At 42.8% G+C, this 18,774-nt stretch overlaps 1 protein-coding gene and 1 pseudogene across 1 annotated transcript; one reads left to right on the top strand and one right to left on the bottom strand.

Moving 5' to 3' along the window:
• LOC123401828 overlaps positions 1-12,377 on the top strand; it is a 36,081-nt pseudogene extending 23,704 nt beyond the window's left edge.
• Positions 12,378-14,145: 1,768 nt separating this feature from the next.
• LOC123449514 (syntaxin-71) lies at positions 14,146-18,151 on the bottom strand. The gene is made up of 9 exons (XM_045126760.1): positions 17,846-18,151; positions 17,615-17,743; positions 15,840-16,011; positions 15,228-15,313; positions 15,058-15,126; positions 14,941-14,985; positions 14,790-14,852; positions 14,608-14,684; positions 14,146-14,409 (listed from the first exon to the last, which is right to left on the bottom strand). The coding sequence occupies exons 1-9, from the start codon at positions 17,999-18,001 to the stop codon at positions 14,394-14,396; spliced, it is 813 nt and encodes a 270-aa protein (XP_044982695.1). The 5' UTR covers positions 18,002-18,151; the 3' UTR covers positions 14,146-14,393.
• Between the last annotated feature and the right edge of the window lie 623 nt (positions 18,152-18,774).

The raw sequence follows: 18,774 nt of genomic DNA, 5'->3' as shown, positions 1-18,774 counted from the left end.
TTGGAGATGAAGGAGGTGATGGAGATGATCCTGATGACGATGGGTTAGACAATGATAAGGATGAGGAAGAAGATCTGGGAGGTAATGACCTAACTAACAAGGATAGTGTGGAGGATGAAGCTGATCCAATAGATGAAGTAGATATGGCCAACTTTACTAAGAATAATACCTCAGGTTCAGCTACTAATAACAAGCAAAAAAGTGTTGTTTCTGCAGTGGTTTCCCACCCCTAGCCTATGTTAGATGGTGAGCATGCAACTTATATTCAGAGTTACAAGCCGGTTTATTCTACTAGTAACAAACAGATAGGAGTTGTTTCTGCAGCTGAGTTCCAGCCCCAATTTATGTCACATGGAGACCATGAAAACTTTCTGAAAGAAAATAAATCAAGTGATTTTATGGCTAACAACCCAGGTGACATTGTGGATGACATGGTGGTCTCTCCTATCAGGATATCCACTCATCCTAGTGTAATTCCTATGTCTGCCCATATGGACTATTGTTCTGAACAGTTGAAATTTTTTGATATGGCTGAATCTGATGAGGAATGTATGGACAAACTTCCAGAGATGCAATGCCTCCCTGGTGAGATGATTAAAATCTTCAGCTCCACTAAGAGATCTCTTCTTGATACCTTGGAACAGACTGAATCAGAAAAGAAAGGGAAATTTCAGGAGGAATCTTCTAAATGGGGTCCAGTTCTATCCATCAGGCCTACTACTAGAGGACATGGGGACATCAGTATTATGGATAAAGCTAAGGAGTATCAAAAGAAGAAAAATCTGGAGATTCCCAAGACTTTCAAAGGTAACTCCTTCTCTTGTCTTGATAAGAATGTCCTTGCTGCTTATGCTAAGAAAGTGGATGTTTGTCTAGGTAGTAATGATAATGAACTAGATTTTATTATTAACAACATGATAGATGATGAGAAGAAAAGATGTCTTCAATTTGCGGATCTTAACCAGGAGATTGTTCTCCCGGACAATCTAGATGTGGAAAAACAGTTTCAAAGTTCTCCTAAGGATACTATCCTTAATGCTAAAACAGGGGGCGCTGTTGTTTTAGTTTTAGATAGTCCAACTCTTCTTACTAAAGGCAAGCCTTGTGGCTTACCCCATCCGTTTAAGATCTCATGATTGGTGCCTTTTGGAACATTAGAGGTCTAGGGCAGCATGGCAAATTACAGTGCCTAGGAGACTTTATTAGTAAACATAGAATTGATTTTGTGGGTTTCTTTGAAACCAAAAAAGAGATTATTGAGAACCACATGTTGAAGACCATTGCTAGTGGGGGGGGACTTTTGCTGGCACACTCTCCCTGTTGTTAACACTGTTGGTGGCATCCTTGTGGGCCTTAGGAATAATGTTTTTGAGATAGTAGGTGTTATTAATAAGAAGTTATGCATGATTATTACTGTTAAAAATAAAGATGATGGTTTTGTTTGGCAATTGATTGCTGTCTACGGTACTGCCTATAATGATAAAAAAATTGAGTTCTTTGCTGAATTACATGATATCATGTCCCAAATTTCCTACCCCGTGCTGTTTGGTGGGGATTTTAACCTTGTTAGATCTAACATGGACAAACACAATTGGCTGATTAATAATCAGTCTTCATACTTGTTCAATGATTGGATTAACAAATGGGGCCTCATGGAGATCAAGATAGCTAATATGAGTTTTACCTCGAGTAACAACCAAATTGATCCTATTTTTGCTATGATTGATCGGGTCCTTGTATCCACTTCTTGGGATGCTCGTTTTCCCTTGTCTGTTTTATCTGCTCTTCCTCGGGTTGGAAGTGACCATACCCCTCTTTTATTAGATACGAAAGCTAGGAGGGTTACCTTTGAGAAATGGTGGTTAGACCAACTTGACTTCAAAGATCTAGTGTATAAGACTTGGACTAACACTACTTATTGTAATGTGGCTGTTGAGAATTGGTTGTATAAAACCAGAATTCTCCGGAAAAAGATTAAGGGCTGGAGCATCAATATTGAGGCTGCCCTTACAAAAAATAAGAAAAATCTTCTTCAAGAATTTGATATCCTGGATGTGTTCTCTGAAACTAACCTCTTAATTGAGACTGATAGGATCCGTATGGAGGCTATTAAAAATGAATTGGATGATATTTGGAAGAAAGAAGAGACTGCCTTGTGGCAGCGTTCCAGGGATAGGAAGATCTTAGATGGGGATAAGAACAATAGATATTTCCATGCCTTAGCTAATCATCGTCATAGGAAGAATCACCTCTTTGAGCTTATGGGAGACAATGGCCCTATGCATTCTACTAAAGAGATGTTGGGGATTGCCACGTCCTTCTACAAAAATCTTTTTGGTTTTGAAGAAAGACACAATATTAGTATGGGTCCTTCCTTTCGGAAGGATGATGAATTAGTTACCCAGGAGGAAAATGATATGCTCCAGAAAGATTTTTCTGAAGAAGAAATTAAGAATTCCATTTTCAATTCCTATGCACATGGTGCACCAGGTCCTGATGGCCTTCCCTTCCTGTTTTATCAGGTTTTTTTGGATCTGATTAAAAAAGATTTTATGGCCATGGTTAGGAATTTTGAAACGGGAAAACTGGATATTTATAAACTGAACTTTGCCATCATTGTTTTAATTCCCAAAGAGGTTGATGCAAAAGAAATGAAGAAGTTCAGACCTATTAGTTTGGGGAACTGTGCAGTTAAGATCCTGACTAAGGCCATGACTACCAGATTATCCCCTATTGGGGATAGACTGATCTCCTCAAACCAAACTGCCTTTATTAAAGGAAGATTTATTTTGGAGAGTGTGGTTTTGGCCCATGAAGTTATCCATGAGATTAAGAGATCCAAAACTCAAGGGCTTGTGCTCAAACTAGATTATGAGAAAGCCTATGATAGGGTAAACTAGGAATTTCTTTTTGACATGCTCAGATCTAGGGGTTTTGGGATCAAGTGGATTTCCTGGATCAAAAGTGATATTCTTAAAAGTACTTTCAGTGTCCGTATTAATGATGAAACTGGCCCATATTTTGTGGGTGGTAAAGGTCTCAAACAAGGGGATCCTGTGTCTCCTCTTCTTTTCAACTTAGTTGCTGATGTGTTTTCCAAAATGTTGTTTAAAGCTGCTCAATGGGATTTGATTTCGGGGCTTCTGCCTCATGTGGTTAATGGAGGGATTGTCAGTCTACAGTATGCTGATGACACTCTTCTTTTTTTGGCTAACTCCAAAGACAAAGCTAGAAATTTTAAATGGTTTATGTCCTGTTTTGAAAACCTTTCTGGGATGAAGATTAATTTTCATAAGAGTGACCTTCTTACCATTAATATTGAAGAATAAGTTGCTAAATCTTTTGCCCAGATATTTAGTTGCAAGATTGGGTTTTTTTCCCATCAAGTACTTGGGGGTTCCCCTTCATTTTGATAAATTGCGTAGAGAGGATCTGCAACCTATCATTGATAGGATTATCAGTTGTATTTCTGGTTGGTTGGGTCAACATCTATCTTACAGAGGCAAATTAATACTACTTTGTTCTTGTATAGTTAGTATACCTGCCTATTTAATGGCAGTGATTAGGTTCCCTAAATGGGCGATAGATGCTATTAATTCCCAAATGGCCCATTTCTTCTCGGGGAATGTAGGTGACCAACACAAGTATCATTTGGCTAATTGGGGCCTGATTACCAGGAAGAAAGTTTTTGGGGGCATGGGGATACCCAACTTAAAAGAACTTAATATGGCCCTCCTAGCCTCCTGGGGAGAAGGTTTTCTGATCCACAACCTAAAGACTGGAAGAAAGTTATTTCTTTCAAGTATAACACTGTTGCCCCCAATATCTTTTGGGCTAAAGCTGAAAATGGATCCTCCTTTTGGAAGAGTGTCACTTGGGCATTAAATGCCTCAAAGAATTTTTATAAGTGGATTGTTGGCAATGGGGCGAATATCAAATTTTGGCATGACATATGGTCTCGAGATTCTTCCCTCAAAGTGCAGTTTTGGGATTTGTTTCCCATTTGTAACCAACCTGATTGCACCATTTCGCAAGTATGGGATGGGGTTAATCTCAAACTCTCTTTTAGGAGATGTGTTGATTACAGTGGGTTAATTAGATGGAACCAATTGCTGGAGACTGTGCAAGCTGTCCACTTAACATAGGCTCCAGATACCCCCATCTGGATGTTAGAAAAAAGTGGTATATATTCAGTTAAATCTTTCTATCATGCTATAAATTTTGGGGGTGTGGTTTCTACCATTGGGGAAAATATGTGGAGAATTCTTTGCCCTCAAAAGATCCATGTGTTTCGGTGGTTGTGTGTGTATAACAAGGTGCTGACCAGGGACAATTTAGCTAAGCGTAGGACTGTTAGTGATCCTACTTGTCTGTTTTGTAATGAAATGGAATCGGTGCAACATCTATTCTTTGATTGTGTGCTGGCTAGATGTGTGTGGAAACTGTTCTCTATTTCTTTTCCAGATTATGATATTTCCTGTTTTAAAGACGTTTGTGCCTTGTGGCAACTAAACAAGAAAATACCTATGCAAAATATGATTGTTGCGGCTTCCTTGTGGAGCTTATGGAGATTGAGAAATGATTTTTGTTTCCAGGGTCGTTCATGGAGAAGTCTAGCCTGCATCCTTGTGAAACTGCAAACTTTTCTTCGACATTGGGTTGTGCTTTGCGACGCCACACAGGAGGAGATCCTTCGCCAATTCGTCGCTAAGCTGGACAAATTCAAGGGAGAATTGTTGCGCATCGCTTGGTTGTAGCCTCTAGTACTGGAACTATGAATTCGTTGTGTCTGTAATATTTGGTGCTAGCTGTTGTAGCTGGATTTCCTGCATTCAAATGTTTCGCTTTTTAGTTTTCTGGTAGTTTCCGAGCTGAGATATTATGCTGGTTATTTGGGTTGTATGAAACTTTGTCTGGTTCGATGCTTCAATAAAATGAAGCAGGGGGGAACCCCTTTTATTCAAAAAAAATCGGTCAAATGATGGAGAAATTAAAGCAGGAGTTGAAAGAGCAGCTCAAGATCAAAGGTCTCGTGGACGAGATTAAGCGCAACTTGGAATATATTTCGGACTGGAATTGTTATGAATGTCCCCTGTTTATCCTCAGAGTTGATGAGCTGATGGATATTTCCATGTGGGAAGGTACCAGAAATGCTTTGAGCCTGCTAAACTGCAGCGCCGATTTAATGATGGTCACCACCACAAATGACGTCCATCTAGCTAGAGAATACTGCTATCCACGGTGGGATTGAGGTGAGAGGCCACAACCACGCAGAGATGTCCACAGATGACGTGATCTCATTTGGTGGGATTCCGGATCCTATGTCTGGTGATCGACGCTTCAGTCACCGTATCCAGGAGCAGCCGGATGCTGATGACATGTTGCTAGGGCGTGCCATGAGGGCCGCAAAGCTTTGAGACGTCGAGACAGCTACAGGTATGTCTGTCGACCATGCTACTTCAATACTTCACTTTTCAGATTCAGAAATAATGCATAATGCTAGCGACATAGGAATTTCTATGGGTCCCTCTAGCAAACTTATAGCTAAATCCATTAATGATATTCTTGATTTAGAAGCAGATAGAACAATAGAATTCATTCAAAACCTAGCAGCGGTGAAACCAATGAATGAAACAGATATTAATGACTTAGGAGGCGCAAAATTACAAAATTTATGTGAGAACTTATTGCACGTAGAGGGAGATGACGAGGAGGTGGATGATATGGGATCGGAGGGGTATATGGCCCCTTTGATTGACGGTTGTCATCCACGAGCAATAGATACACAGGGTAACACAAAAATTATTCAGGAAAAACAAAAGAGAGCTTGGAAAAGGAAGGTTTTTCCTGAATCGGCGGTAAGGAGAAGTGCGAGAGTGAAGCAAAAGAAAAAAATTCCATGATGAAGTATGAAAGGAATTTTCTGGAATAGCAGAGGTCTTGCAGACTTGGCTAAAAGGAGGTTCCGTAGAGAAGCATCACTAGAATATAAGCTTGATTTTATGGCATTACAAGAAATTGGCAGAGATAATTTCACACATCAATTTTTAAATACCCTGTCAGGAGGGGTTGATTTTGATTGGCATTGCTTACCACCAAGGGGTAGATCTGGTGGAATCTTACTTGGTGTTAAGTGCGAGACTTTAGAGGTGATGAGTGTGGCCTATGGCGAATTTACCGTCAAATTTCGTGTGAGGTCGAAACTTGATGGTTTCAGGTGGGCTCTAGTGGCCGTATATGGAGCGGCGCAACCTGAGCTCAAACCTGATTTTTTAGCGGATCTAGTAAGAATCTGTGGAGAAGAAAGACTTCCAATTATGGTGGGGGAGATTTTAATATTATTAGAAGGCAGAATGAAAAAAACAATGATAAGTTCGACACGCGGTGGTCACTTATGTTCAACATGGTTATTGAGAGTCTTGATCTCAGGGAGATTGACCTCACTGGTAGACAATTCACATGGGCAAACTCACTGCCGGTGCCAACATATGAGAAGTTGGACCGAGTACTGACCACTGTCGAGTGCGAGCAGAAGTACCCTTTGGTCACAGTACATGCATTACAAAGAGCCATCTCAGATCACACACCTCTCATTGTTGACTTAGGGGAGGCCAACCATGAGGTAATAGAAATGTCTTCTCTTTTGAACTAAGTCGGTTTGAAAGAGAAGGTTTCATGGATCTCATAGCTGCTGAATGGGCTAGAGACTTAGGTAGATCCACGAATATAGAAAGATGTCAAAACAAAATCAGACATTTGCGTCAGTTCCTGAGAGGATGGGCGAAAAATCAGAGCGGCATATATAAAATAGAAAAAGAACGACTCACATGTTTGATTGATGAATTAGATGTGAAAGCCGAGTCGGCTCAGCTCAATCTTACTGATAGGAATAACAAGATTGATGCTGAGAAGAAGTTGCAAAAACTTTTGAGAGAAGAGGAGATGAAATGGGCACTAAGAGCTAAGGTGACAAAGGTGGTCCATGGGGACGATAATACTCAATTCTTTCACATGATTGCAAATGGAAAACATAGAAAGAAAAAAATTACACAACTTGAGCAAGATGAAGGAACAATACTAGGTCACGAGAACTTAAAATTATATATCTCTGAATATTACAAGAAACTATTTGGTGCACTGGAAGAGACGGTGGTCTCTTTGGATGAAAGCACAATTATGATATACCTCAACTCAATGCAGAGGAGAATGAGGTGTTATTAGCTCCATTCACAGAGAAAGAGGTGTTTGATTCAATAGCACAAATGAAACAGAATAAGGCACCGGGGCCGGACGGGTTCCCGGCAGAATTTTATAAAAAGTGCTGGCATATCATCAAGGGGGACCTCATGCCTATGTTTCAAGATTTATTTAATGGTCATTTGCAGCTATTCCACCTTAACTTTGGAACAATTACGTTGTTGCCAAAAAAGGCGGAGGCTATACGCATTGAACAGTTTAGACCGATCTGTCTACTCAATGTTAGCTTCAAAATCTTTACAAAGGTTGGCACGAATAGATTGATGAAGATAGCTCATTCAGTTGTCCAACCGACGCAGTCTGCATTCATGCCTGGAAGACACATCTTAGAGGGTGTGGTTGTCCTACATGAAACGCTGCACGAAATTCATACAAAGAAACTAGATGGGATTATCTTTAAAGTGGATTTCGAGAAAGCCTATGATAAAGTAAAATGGCCTTTTCTTCAACAGGCCTTACGTATGAAAGGATTCAATGAAAAATGGAGGGATCAGGTTGATACTTTCATTCAGAAAGGTAGTGTAGGAGTTAAAGTTAATGATGACATAGGTCATTATTTTCAACACATAAAGGATTAAGGAGGGTGATTCAATGTCTCGAGTGTTGTTCAACATAGTAGCAGACATGTTGACAATACTCATTGCCAGAGCCAAAGAGAAGGGCCAAGTAGGTGGCCTCATTCCACATCTGGTAGATGGGGGTGTGTCCATATTACAATATACGGATGATACAATTATTTTCATGGAACACGATATGGCTAAAGCGAGGAATATGAAACTATTATTGTGCTTATTCGAACATCTATCGGGGCTGAAAATTAATTTTAACAAAAACGAACTTCTATGCTTTGGGAAGGCAAAAGAAGAGCAAGACGCTTACAGACATTTATTTGGATGTGAAATGGGATCACTTCCATTTAGCTATCTCGGGATTCGTATACATCATAGTCGACTGACAAATAAAGAATGGAAATGTATTGAAGATATATTTGAAAAAAAGCTAAGCTGTTGGAAGGGCAAGCTTATGTCATACGGAGGGGGGCTTGTATTAATAAACTCCGTGTTAACAAGCCTACCCATGTTTCTCTTGTCTTTTTTTGAAATACCAGTAGGGGTACGAAAAAGACTAGATTTTATAGATCTCGTTTCTTCTGGCAAAGTGATGAGGCTAAGAAGAAATACAGATTGGCACGTTGGGATATTATATGCAGACCGAAAGACCAGGGGGGTTTGGGCATTGAAAATCTTGAAGTGAAGAATAGATGCTTTCTTAGCAAATGGTTTTATAGGTTATCCACAGAGACCGAAGGAATGTGGATTCAAATACAGAAGAATAAATACCTAAATTCAAAAACTTTAGCCCAGGTTACAAGTAGACCAAATGACTCACCTTTCTGGAAAGGGTTAATGAAGATAAATGTGAATTTTTTCGAGAGGGTGAAATTTATAGTAGGTGATGGTGCCTCAACAAGATTTGGGAGGATACTTGGCTTGGGGACACACCTCTAGCATTTCAGTATCCCATGCTTTATAATATTGCACAACGTAAAGAGGACTATGTGTCCACGGTACTACAATCGGTACCTCTTAATATGCAGTTCAGACGAGCTTTAGTGGGAGCACGCTGGGAGGCATGGTTGCATTTGGTCAGAAGACTAATCCAAGTGCAATTATGTGATGAGCCAGATAGTGTTCGCTGGATTTTAGCTGTGAATGGAGTATTCTCAGTAAAGTCCATGTATACGGATTTAATAAACACGGGACCCTTATCCAGATCTTTACATATTTGGAATATCAAAGTGCCGCTAAGGATTAAAATTTTCATGTGATTTATACACAAAGGTGTGGTATTAACCAAAGATAACTTACTTAAACGTAGTTGGAGAGGTAGATCTAATTGTTGCTATTTTGAGCAAAATGAAACAATAAGACACCTTTTTCTGGACTGTCCTCTTGCAAAACTACTATCGCGCACTGTTCATATAGCCTTTAATGTTATCCCACCTACATGTATTACCTCCATATTTACAACGTGGCTCAATGGAGTTGACGTTAAAATATCAAAACTTATTAGAATTGGGATATGTGCTCTATTTTGGGCTATATGGAATACCAGGAATGACATGATTTTTAATGGCAAGAACTTCAACAACTTTTTGCAGGTTATCTTCAGAGCAACATCTTGGATCCGTACGTGGTCGTTACTCAGCCATGCGGACTCCAGGGAGCTTATGGATATTGGGTGCAACCGATGGGAGATGGTCGCACGGGTTATCTTCAACCGGTTTGGATGACATGCTAATAATAGGCTAGGTGTATAGGCATCGTAGTCTGCTATTAGTTATGCCGGATATGGCAGTTTTTCCTTCATATCATTTTTGCTTTGCTTTTCATTTCGAGCTTCAGAGCTTTGTGGACCTAAGATGTTACTTTGAACTATTTTTAATAATATGGCTGCATGCATCGATTGATGAGGCCGGGGGCTCGCTTCCTCCTTCTAAAAAAAATCCACAGCGGGTTTCGATTTTAATATATGGTTGTATGCATCTCTAGCTTGACAACAGGAATTCTCTAACTTACTTATAGATAACGAACTTGCTGAAGGAGGTTAAGATAGTTTTCCGTTAATGGGGAGAGAGAAAAAGAGTCCTCGCTTTCATAATCGGTAATCAGAGTCCAGGCTTCCAAAAGCCATATTTTACGACAACCTATGAACCGGCTAACTCAACAGCTGGCCTTAGAGAAACTGTCCTAACTTATCCAAGTAGTCCTAATAAATAGCCATGATGAAATACTCTTCCTTTCCCTGCGGCACTCGCTTGAAGGACTCGAAAGCTGACTAATGCTGATAGGAAAACAGAGCTTCCTTCAAACGTTGATCGATACCATCCACCAGAAGAAAACGTGACTGCAACTACTTCCCGAATCAGCACCGTCTGGAGGCTTTGCATCTGTATTTGGAGCTGGGCATGCATCCATTAATTCTATCTCGATGCAGAGGCCGGGGCTTAGCCTTCATTTCGAAAAAACGGTGGGACCAATAGCTATAGACTAGTCTCTTGCTGGCCTCTACCATGATACAGTGCTCCAGCTTACTAGCCAGCACAAGAATAAAGACAACTACAACCCCCAAATTTTTCATGATATCTTGTCCGAGTGTGAGCCACATGAATTCTGCATGAAGATCTTCACACATGCTTTGTATGCTAACCCCAACAGGAGCAATGAGGAGTTACTCAAGCTGCACACCACCTTGCAGGCTTTGCCAAAATCATTCAACAGCATCACTAAGGTGATGTTCAAGTTCTCTTACAACGATCTGCCTAAAGAATACAAATCCTGCCTGCTGTACCTAGCTATCTTCTCTCCGGGACACAAGATCAGGCGGTCAACCTTGGTTGGACGGTGGATTGCAGAAGGGCTGACATCCAATGAAGATTGGCTCAGTTCTGTGTGTCAGGCCAACCGATGTTTTGACACACTCATTGACCGGTGCCTCATTGATCCTGCTGATATTGGTGCTGCAGGAAATGTCAAGAGCTGCATAGTAGGTGATCTTTTTCATGGATTCATTACCACCATCGCTAGAAAACAACACATCGTGGAGACACGGCTGTCACATCACTTGGCTCGCCACTTCTCCATTTTCAACGATCTCCAGCTCCGTGGCTCTGATAGAATTGATAAATTCTTCCAGGGGTTCTCTGAATCATCTCGAGTATCCCTGCTCAAGGTGCTCGATCTACAAGGTTGTCAGTGCTTTGGGAAGAACCGGCAGTACCTCAGGGACATCTGCAGCAAGATGTTACTGCTCAAGTATCTAAGCCTAAGAAGAACAGATATAACCGAGCTACCTAGTGAAATCAACCACCTCCGTGAGCTAGAGGTATTGGATATACGACAAACCAAGGTGCCACCACATGCAACAGCAAATATCCTGCTATTGAAGCTGAAGCGTCTGCTTGCTGGTCACAATGTCACATTGATCTGAATGCAACCAAGTTTGGCTCTAGTGGCCGGATTCCTCGTAGGATCGGCAAAATGGTAAACATGGAGCTCCTATCTAATGTCCAGGCCAGGCATAGTCATGATTTAAAAGATATTGGGAAGCTATGGCAGCTGAGGAAGCTAGGTGTGGTAATTGATGATAAGGATAGCCACCTCAGGAATTTGCTTCAGACAATCAGTGACCTCCATGAGTCCCTCCGTTCTCTGACAATCACTGCTAGTGCTCCGGTATCCACACCGTGCGAGGGTACTCCTTCCAGTGCAGAGTTCCCAGATGGTATTGGCTCTCTCTTACAAAACCGACCCAAGATGCTTGAGAGTCTAAGCATCAGGGGAATCAGTCTAAATCCATTGTTCATAAAAGGTGACAACAAAAAACTTGCCAAGGTAACTCTTAGGAGCACCCTGCTGAGCCAAGATGATCTGAAAGTCCTTGCCAAGCTGCCGAAGTTACGGTGTGTCAGGCTCCAACATATTACATGCACCGAGCCCATGCTCAACTTCAAGAAGGGTGAATTCGGATGCCTCAAGTACCTTCTTGTTGAGGAGTCGGACTTGGCTATCACTTTTGAGCATGGGGCGGCCTGTGAGCTCGAGAAGATGGTTTTGTCTTTCAGCAAAGGTTCTATTTCTGGAGTTGACAGGCTTCAAAACTTGAAAGAGCTTGAGTTGAACAACAGTTTCTGTGGCAGGCTGCTATCATCATTTGGCAATGTCTCACAAATAGCCAAGCTGACTCTTCGTGGTACATTGCTAGAGCAAGACGCTCTACAAATACTCGCCAACAAACCAAATCTACGATGTCTGGTGCTCTTGAACGAGTCTTTTGTTGGTGGAATAAAGAACGAGATTACATTAAAAGATGGGTTCTCATGGCTCAACCTTCTTGTTGTTGACTGCTCGGCCATCACCAAGATCGCCTTCACCAGCGGATCTGCTCCTAGGCTCGAGAAGATTGTCTGGTCATCTTTCACATCCCTCTCCGGTATCCATAAACTTCTCAGTTTGAAGGAGCTTGAGTTCAACGGTGGCCAAGTCCCCGATGAGGTGAGAGAGGGCATCGAAAAGCATAAAAACAAGCTTACCCTTAAACATATGGACCAGAAACTTTAAGACCGGGCAGAAGGAGATGAACAAGAGGGCGACGACGATGCTGCAAGATTCTCTTTCTGCTGGGAAGAAACAGGTTCGACGCTGGAAGGGCCTCTTCTCCTTTGATCGCACAGTGTGGTTTGCCTGTGCCAGTGTGGACTGCAATATGTTCTGCTTGTATGTAATGTCTTTCTGCTGTACAACTAAGTATGTGTGTTTACTTTCTTCACATGGGTGCCCTGTGACTCTGACTGGGCATAAATGGTTGTATCTATGCTTGGATTTGAATTTGTGTGGTTTTCCTCTGTATCGAACGTCATATGTATTCATGTTGGTAATAAGTGCGATGTTTGTGCACACAATTTGACTTCTTATTAATGTAAAATGTGATTTCAGTATGTTTTGACTGGGTTCTGCAACTCAAAGATGAATTAATTGTTGGGTGTCATGATATATATAGTTACCTGTAAAGATCAGTTGAGTAGTTGTTGCAGGAATGCGTGCCTTGCGTACTTGAAGCAGAGGTTTGCTGCAGACTAAGCATGCGCGATCCACGATCTGTCTGCATCTTCCGATAATATATATTAGGCGTATGTCCGATGGGGAAAAATGGCAGGAAAATGTAATTTCTGCTGCTCTTATTCCTCTTGAGATGAGCATATCGGAAGGAGTTGGAGGAGGCGCAGTACATGTCCCGGCTTCTCTTACGTAACTTGGAAAATCCGTGACCTACGACGAGCAGCAGAGCACGACAGTGACGGTGGCTTGTCCTTCCTCCCCGTTGGTGCCGTGCGATCTTGTCGATTTCGATTGGGACCGCGAAGGAGGGGCAGGTGCCGGCAATGGCAAGGGGAACCGGAGGCCGCCGCGGCGACGGCGCAGCTGCGTCTGGCGGCAGCCGGCGGCCGTGGACGGAAGAGAGAGAGGGGGGGTGGAAAGGAGTGCGGTGTGACGGCGGCGGCGCGGCGTGAATATGGATGGGACGAGGAAGTGCATTTTCCTTCATCGGACCCCAAATAATTCATTCTTATACTTAGGAAATAATTCACATTTTCCTATTTAGGCCTTAACAAAACTTTGGTTTAATCTTGTAGAGAAATATGGACTCTGAAAGATCATCTCCTGCAGGGCAGTGCTGGTGAGGTTGAGATCCTCTGACTTGATCACCTGACTTTGTGGTCGGTGATATGTAGGTCGCACAACAAGATGTCTCACATGTCAGTCATCAAAATTATACGAGACATGCTAGGCATTCACTGGTTGATTAGTTTAAAAGATCAACCGAATCATGAGCTGCCAGATCTATGTATCAAGTGACCGAGTGCGCCCTCATCATTGTAACATAGGTCAACAAAGGTGTTGTTGTAGAATTCTTTTGCAACAATTATTTTGTTGCAAAAAAAAGCAACTGAGGTCTTGATTTTCGTAAGAGAGGTTTGTTGCTAAACATAGATCCATCATAGACCATTAGAACACCGCATATGTTTCAGAAGCATGGCCCTTGTTGCACAAGCACGTTCAACGAAGGATGGTATGTGGGCCCTTATTTGGACGTGAATTTCTCACCTTCTGTCCGTAGCAACACACGGGCATTGTTCTAGTCACAATAATACAATGTATATAATTCAACAATGACACATACTAGTATGTAATAGGTAACACTTTTACGTTGGAAGAAACGCATGGTTAGCCTTGTGACCATTGAGTTCTTTTTGGCACTAAAAGAAAGGCCCGAGGGAACCAAAATATACATGGCCAGTTTCAGAACAGAAGAATGGCGTTTGTACTCTTACTAGGCAATTTACTCATGGATATACATACAATCAGACATCGATCAGGTCAGGTCAACACACATATAATCATCACTGCTTCATCAACAAGCATAATAATAATCTAACAACACCATGATATTACACAGATGAGACGAAAGGAATTACTCGTGGCACACGTTGAAACCCATCACAACAGGACATGACAAGCAGAGGAGCCAATGCAAGACACTACCGACTGCGACATGAGCACACCGTTGCACCTCACTCACTTCTTGAGCACACTGCGACACAATAAAAACAGCATGCATGGAGCAAAACCATTAGGGAAGTTAAACAGGACAGCATGATTTAAACAAGATGAATGTGGTAACAATCAAGCAAGCGAGGAAAGAAAAATGAGGTGAAATAAAATACTATATCTTTCATTCAGCAGCTGGTCCGAATTCAGGCTAGTTAAAAAGTGAAGGAGAATTACTTACTTGTAAAGGTAGGCAGCGATACCAAGTATGACACAGAGCAGGACAATGTCGATGCAGAAGTTGCGACTGGATCTCATCTGATAACAATCAGAAGAGGGAAACATGTATGTATGAGCTCATCAATCTACCAAACCAAGAAAGCATCAGTCAATATAAATATAGAGAGAAGAGTGATCTTGTACCTGAAGAATAGTCTGTTTCAGTCTCACGTTGGTGTTCTTCAGATCTGCATTGGCTCGATCCACCTGCACTCATCGTTTTATCAGACATTAAGCACTGCCAAGACAACTGCCAGAAGAAAGAACAAAAAATGATGGTTGCCAGAGGACCAACCTTGTCATCCATTTCATCCATCAAGGGAACTTGCCTATCCAATTCCTGATGATCACAACAATTTAGTACGGTACACATAATCATCGCATAACTAGAAAGAAAGTACAAGACGCAAACCTCGTTCATATCCGATGCCATGTTCTTCAGAGTTGCCAGCCCTTCACCAATAACATCCAAACCTTCATCCTGCAGAATGCAATTGCAGAATGCAGGTCTGGTTAGACAAAAGTTCTCACATCCAGTGGAGGTGCAAAATGTACCAACGATATGGTTAATCAGAATCTTACCTGCTTCATTCTACGCATCTCATATTCCTGACGAAACTTGTTTGATTCTTCAGTCCCCTTAAAGTACTCGTCATCAAAGTTTCCATCTAAGAGGAGAGGAAAAGGTTCAGCTCATGACCATCAAGGGGATAAAAGAAATTTTAAGATTCTAACAGTCACATGCCAGAGATAATGAGGAAACAAACACAATGTACATTGCTCAAACAACTTTATGCATGGTGTCATGTATTCTCAACCGAAATTTATATGCTAACATATTTCGTCCATATAACGCTAACACAGAAAGCAGAGTTGTGTTGCTGAAACAATGAAGAGAACATGTACACATGGAAAACTGACCAAATTTGGCACAGAATAATGTTGACCTTAGATGAGGATCCACTCACAGCAAATAGACAAACATTTATATGTCCACAAGCTTAATATTAGGGTCCTTCGAGAAAGGGAGAGCTAATTTTTACACAAACATAATAAATTATGAATTAAGCTAATACACAAAAAAGGCTCCTTAGTGAACAGGGAATGCATACGGGAAAAGGGAACTTGGCCAGATCTTTCCGAAGCCAATACGTAACGGTGACTTAGGTGATACCATAAATGATGCTCACTAACCAGAAGTAGAGTCGAACTTGACGCCTCCACCAGAACGGGATCCTGAGGCTCCCCAACCTCCATTTTTCTTTGTCGCGGAAGAACTACCATCCGGTATTGATTGAATTCTATCAGGTAAGGCAGCAACCAGATCACTACGGGTCGCAAGTTCCTCTTTTGTGAGCCCTTTGACCTGTTATGACAAGTGAAGAAAATAATCAGTTATTTTTCTCTGATGAAAACAGAAAGACTTGGGCCTCAATGCAGACATCTTCAGAACTTATACTGCCAAATTTCAAAGGGCTTGTCTCCCCCCCCCCCCCCCACCCACCCACAAACAGCAAATTAAGTACTTGACCCAATTTGCGCAGAACAAAAAACTAAACGATTTGGACGCTAGAACACATGAATCAACCAGGTAGTTTCTTGCCAAGTGCTCATGCATAACCTCTTGTAACTTAGTGAAGAGATACGCATGACCAAGCAAAGCATGTAACAAACTCAAATATGCGGCTATGCACATCAAGTCAATGGTAATTCATTTCAATGTTCTGTCCGGAAAAAATGGATGGGACAAACTAAGAAGTACGTAAACTCCAAGACAACCAAATTTCAAAAAAGCGCTAGGCGTTAATTATGCGTTCGGCCACCTACTTGCTTTTCTAGCTTAGGCGCGATTAGGCGAAATTGGGCGCAATTAGGCGTTAGTACCGTAGGATGAAGAAATAAGCTAGATGGGCCGGCCTAGCCCATTAAACCACAGACACATCTTCATATCCTCCTACTAAAGCTCTTGTATGTGGTGCAGTTGACAGGAAATTTAGGTTCCCTCCTCATGCCGCCTCTTCCCCTCGTCCTCTCTCCCTTGCTACACGTGGCTGCTTCTCTCCCTCCTCCTCTGTCCCTTGCCAGAGAAGCTCGATCCCTCGCCGGAGAAACCTGATCCCTCGCCGAAATCAGTCAATTTGTCGTCGGAATAGCTGAATCCCTCGTCAGCTAGGATGAATCATCGCAGGGGAGGTAGAATCCTCGCCGGGAAAATTGACTTCTCGCCTGAGAAACATGATTGCTCGCCCGAGAGACTGATTTCTCGCCGGAGGACCTCGTCGGCCGCTTTTTTGAGCGCCTTGGGCCAAAGCGAGGCGCTAGGTCAACGCCCAGCGCCTAAGCGAGCGCCTAATAGCGCTTTTTTTAACTAGGAAGACAACAGCAGCAAAAGATGTAATTCCTTGATATCAACGATGATACATTTATCAAAACAAATAGCTATGCGCTTGAAAAAAGGCAAGCAGGAAAAGATAATGGTGAGACTCCATACGGTTTATGCTGGTCCTATGCAACAGATCTGGGCATTAGTATACATAAAGCGACATCATGTATGCCAAGAACTAAATGGAAGTACATTGCAACATATGAGGCATCCATAATTTCTCCTACATACGCTTAGATTATAATTCGAGCTGTATAATCAGCACATAGACATCATCGTACAAATCCTATGAAATCGCAAACATATTTTCCCAGCAAATTCTGCGAAACAAAGCAAAAATACTAAGTCCCACAGATCCTAAACTCCACGAAGTGAGTGACCCAGGAAATCACCTCACGTACACAGAAATTGGTACTTCATTTTTATCCCGTTGGCATTCAACAACCGCCGCACATCCTAAATTTAGGCAGTCTCTCAAGGTCGGTACTACAGTAGTAAAGATGGACACAGCGGGAGTCCTGGCGGTCAAAGAAGGAGCAGATCTAGCGGGGCGGTGAGAAGATGTGTAGAGACGAGACGGCCGAACCTTCTTGAGCGCGAGGCGCTGCAGCTTGGGCAGGTCCTCCTCGAGGAGCTTGGCCTTGGCGCGGCGGATCTCGGCGTTGAGCGCGACGACCGCGGCCCGGTTCTTCTCCTGCCTCGCCGCCTCCGCTTTCTGCAGCAACGGAAAGAGAACGGGTCAGATTCAGATCGCCGCGGGAGGCGGCGCCGGGAGGTGGTGGGGGGGAAGAGAGTAGGAGCGGGCGCGGGGGGGTACCTCTACGCACTGGGAGATCTCGGCGTCGACGGAGCCGTAGAGGCGGGCGAAGGGGTCCTCGCCGGCGACGTTGGCGCCGTTGAGCTTCTCGGCGTCGTACTTGTCGTACTTCTGGCAGATGGCGTCCACCCGCGTGAGGATGTCGATCACCGTCATCTCCGCGGCCCGATCTCCGGCCGCTCCGACGAGATCGACGGGAGGACCGCGCTTGAGGAGGGAAGGAGCAACCGCTGGGTTGGTAGCTGCCGGCTAACGGGAAGGAAGGAAGGAAGGAAGGAGGACGGGGAAAGGGAGGAGACGGAGCCGGCCCTGGCCCTGGTCGGTCAGACAGTGGGTCGCACAGCCTGGCCGGCCGGCCGGTGGCCTAGGCCAGGCTGGCTCGGGTTGGATTGGGTTAGGCCCGTTTGGCCCGAATGGGTAGCAGATATCTGACTTTTGTGTTTATGGGTTGTGATTTTACTTTTATAATTTTATATTAATTGTTTGTTTTCTATCTGTTTTTAACTTTCGTTTCTACTCCCAATTAATTATTCTAAATAAATGTAGCAGTCGCATCCACAAGAGGTCCTCCCGAAAAAACCCCCAGCACACGATGGATGTTTCGACTGGTACCCTTTTTCGTCGACCTTCGCCTCGACCATACATTGGTTCCTCCTCGTGCGGTCAGCCTCGCCAGCATCGGGACGGGTGGGGAACCTGATTTATGAGTCGAGTTCTTTATAGTAGTAGTGTTTTCATTGGATTGGTTTAGGGTTTTGGTAATTTTCTTCTTCTTTGGAGATGGCATCGTCTATAATAAATAATCTTCGTTCCTTCGTTCGACAATGAGATCTCCTTTCTGACGTCAATGGCGGTGTTGAAATATCAATTTTGTTTTTGTATGGTTCTTCTAATCTTGCTTTGCCAGACAGGTCTTGGATTCTTTTCCA

This window comes from Hordeum vulgare, chromosome 1H (assembly GCF_904849725.1).
Source record: "Hordeum vulgare subsp. vulgare chromosome 1H, MorexV3_pseudomolecules_assembly, whole genome shotgun sequence".
In the NCBI taxonomy this organism is placed as follows: Eukaryota; Viridiplantae; Streptophyta; class Magnoliopsida; order Poales; family Poaceae; genus Hordeum; species Hordeum vulgare.
Note: the sequence above shows the minus strand (reverse complement) of the source record. Positions and strands in the feature narration are given on the sequence as shown.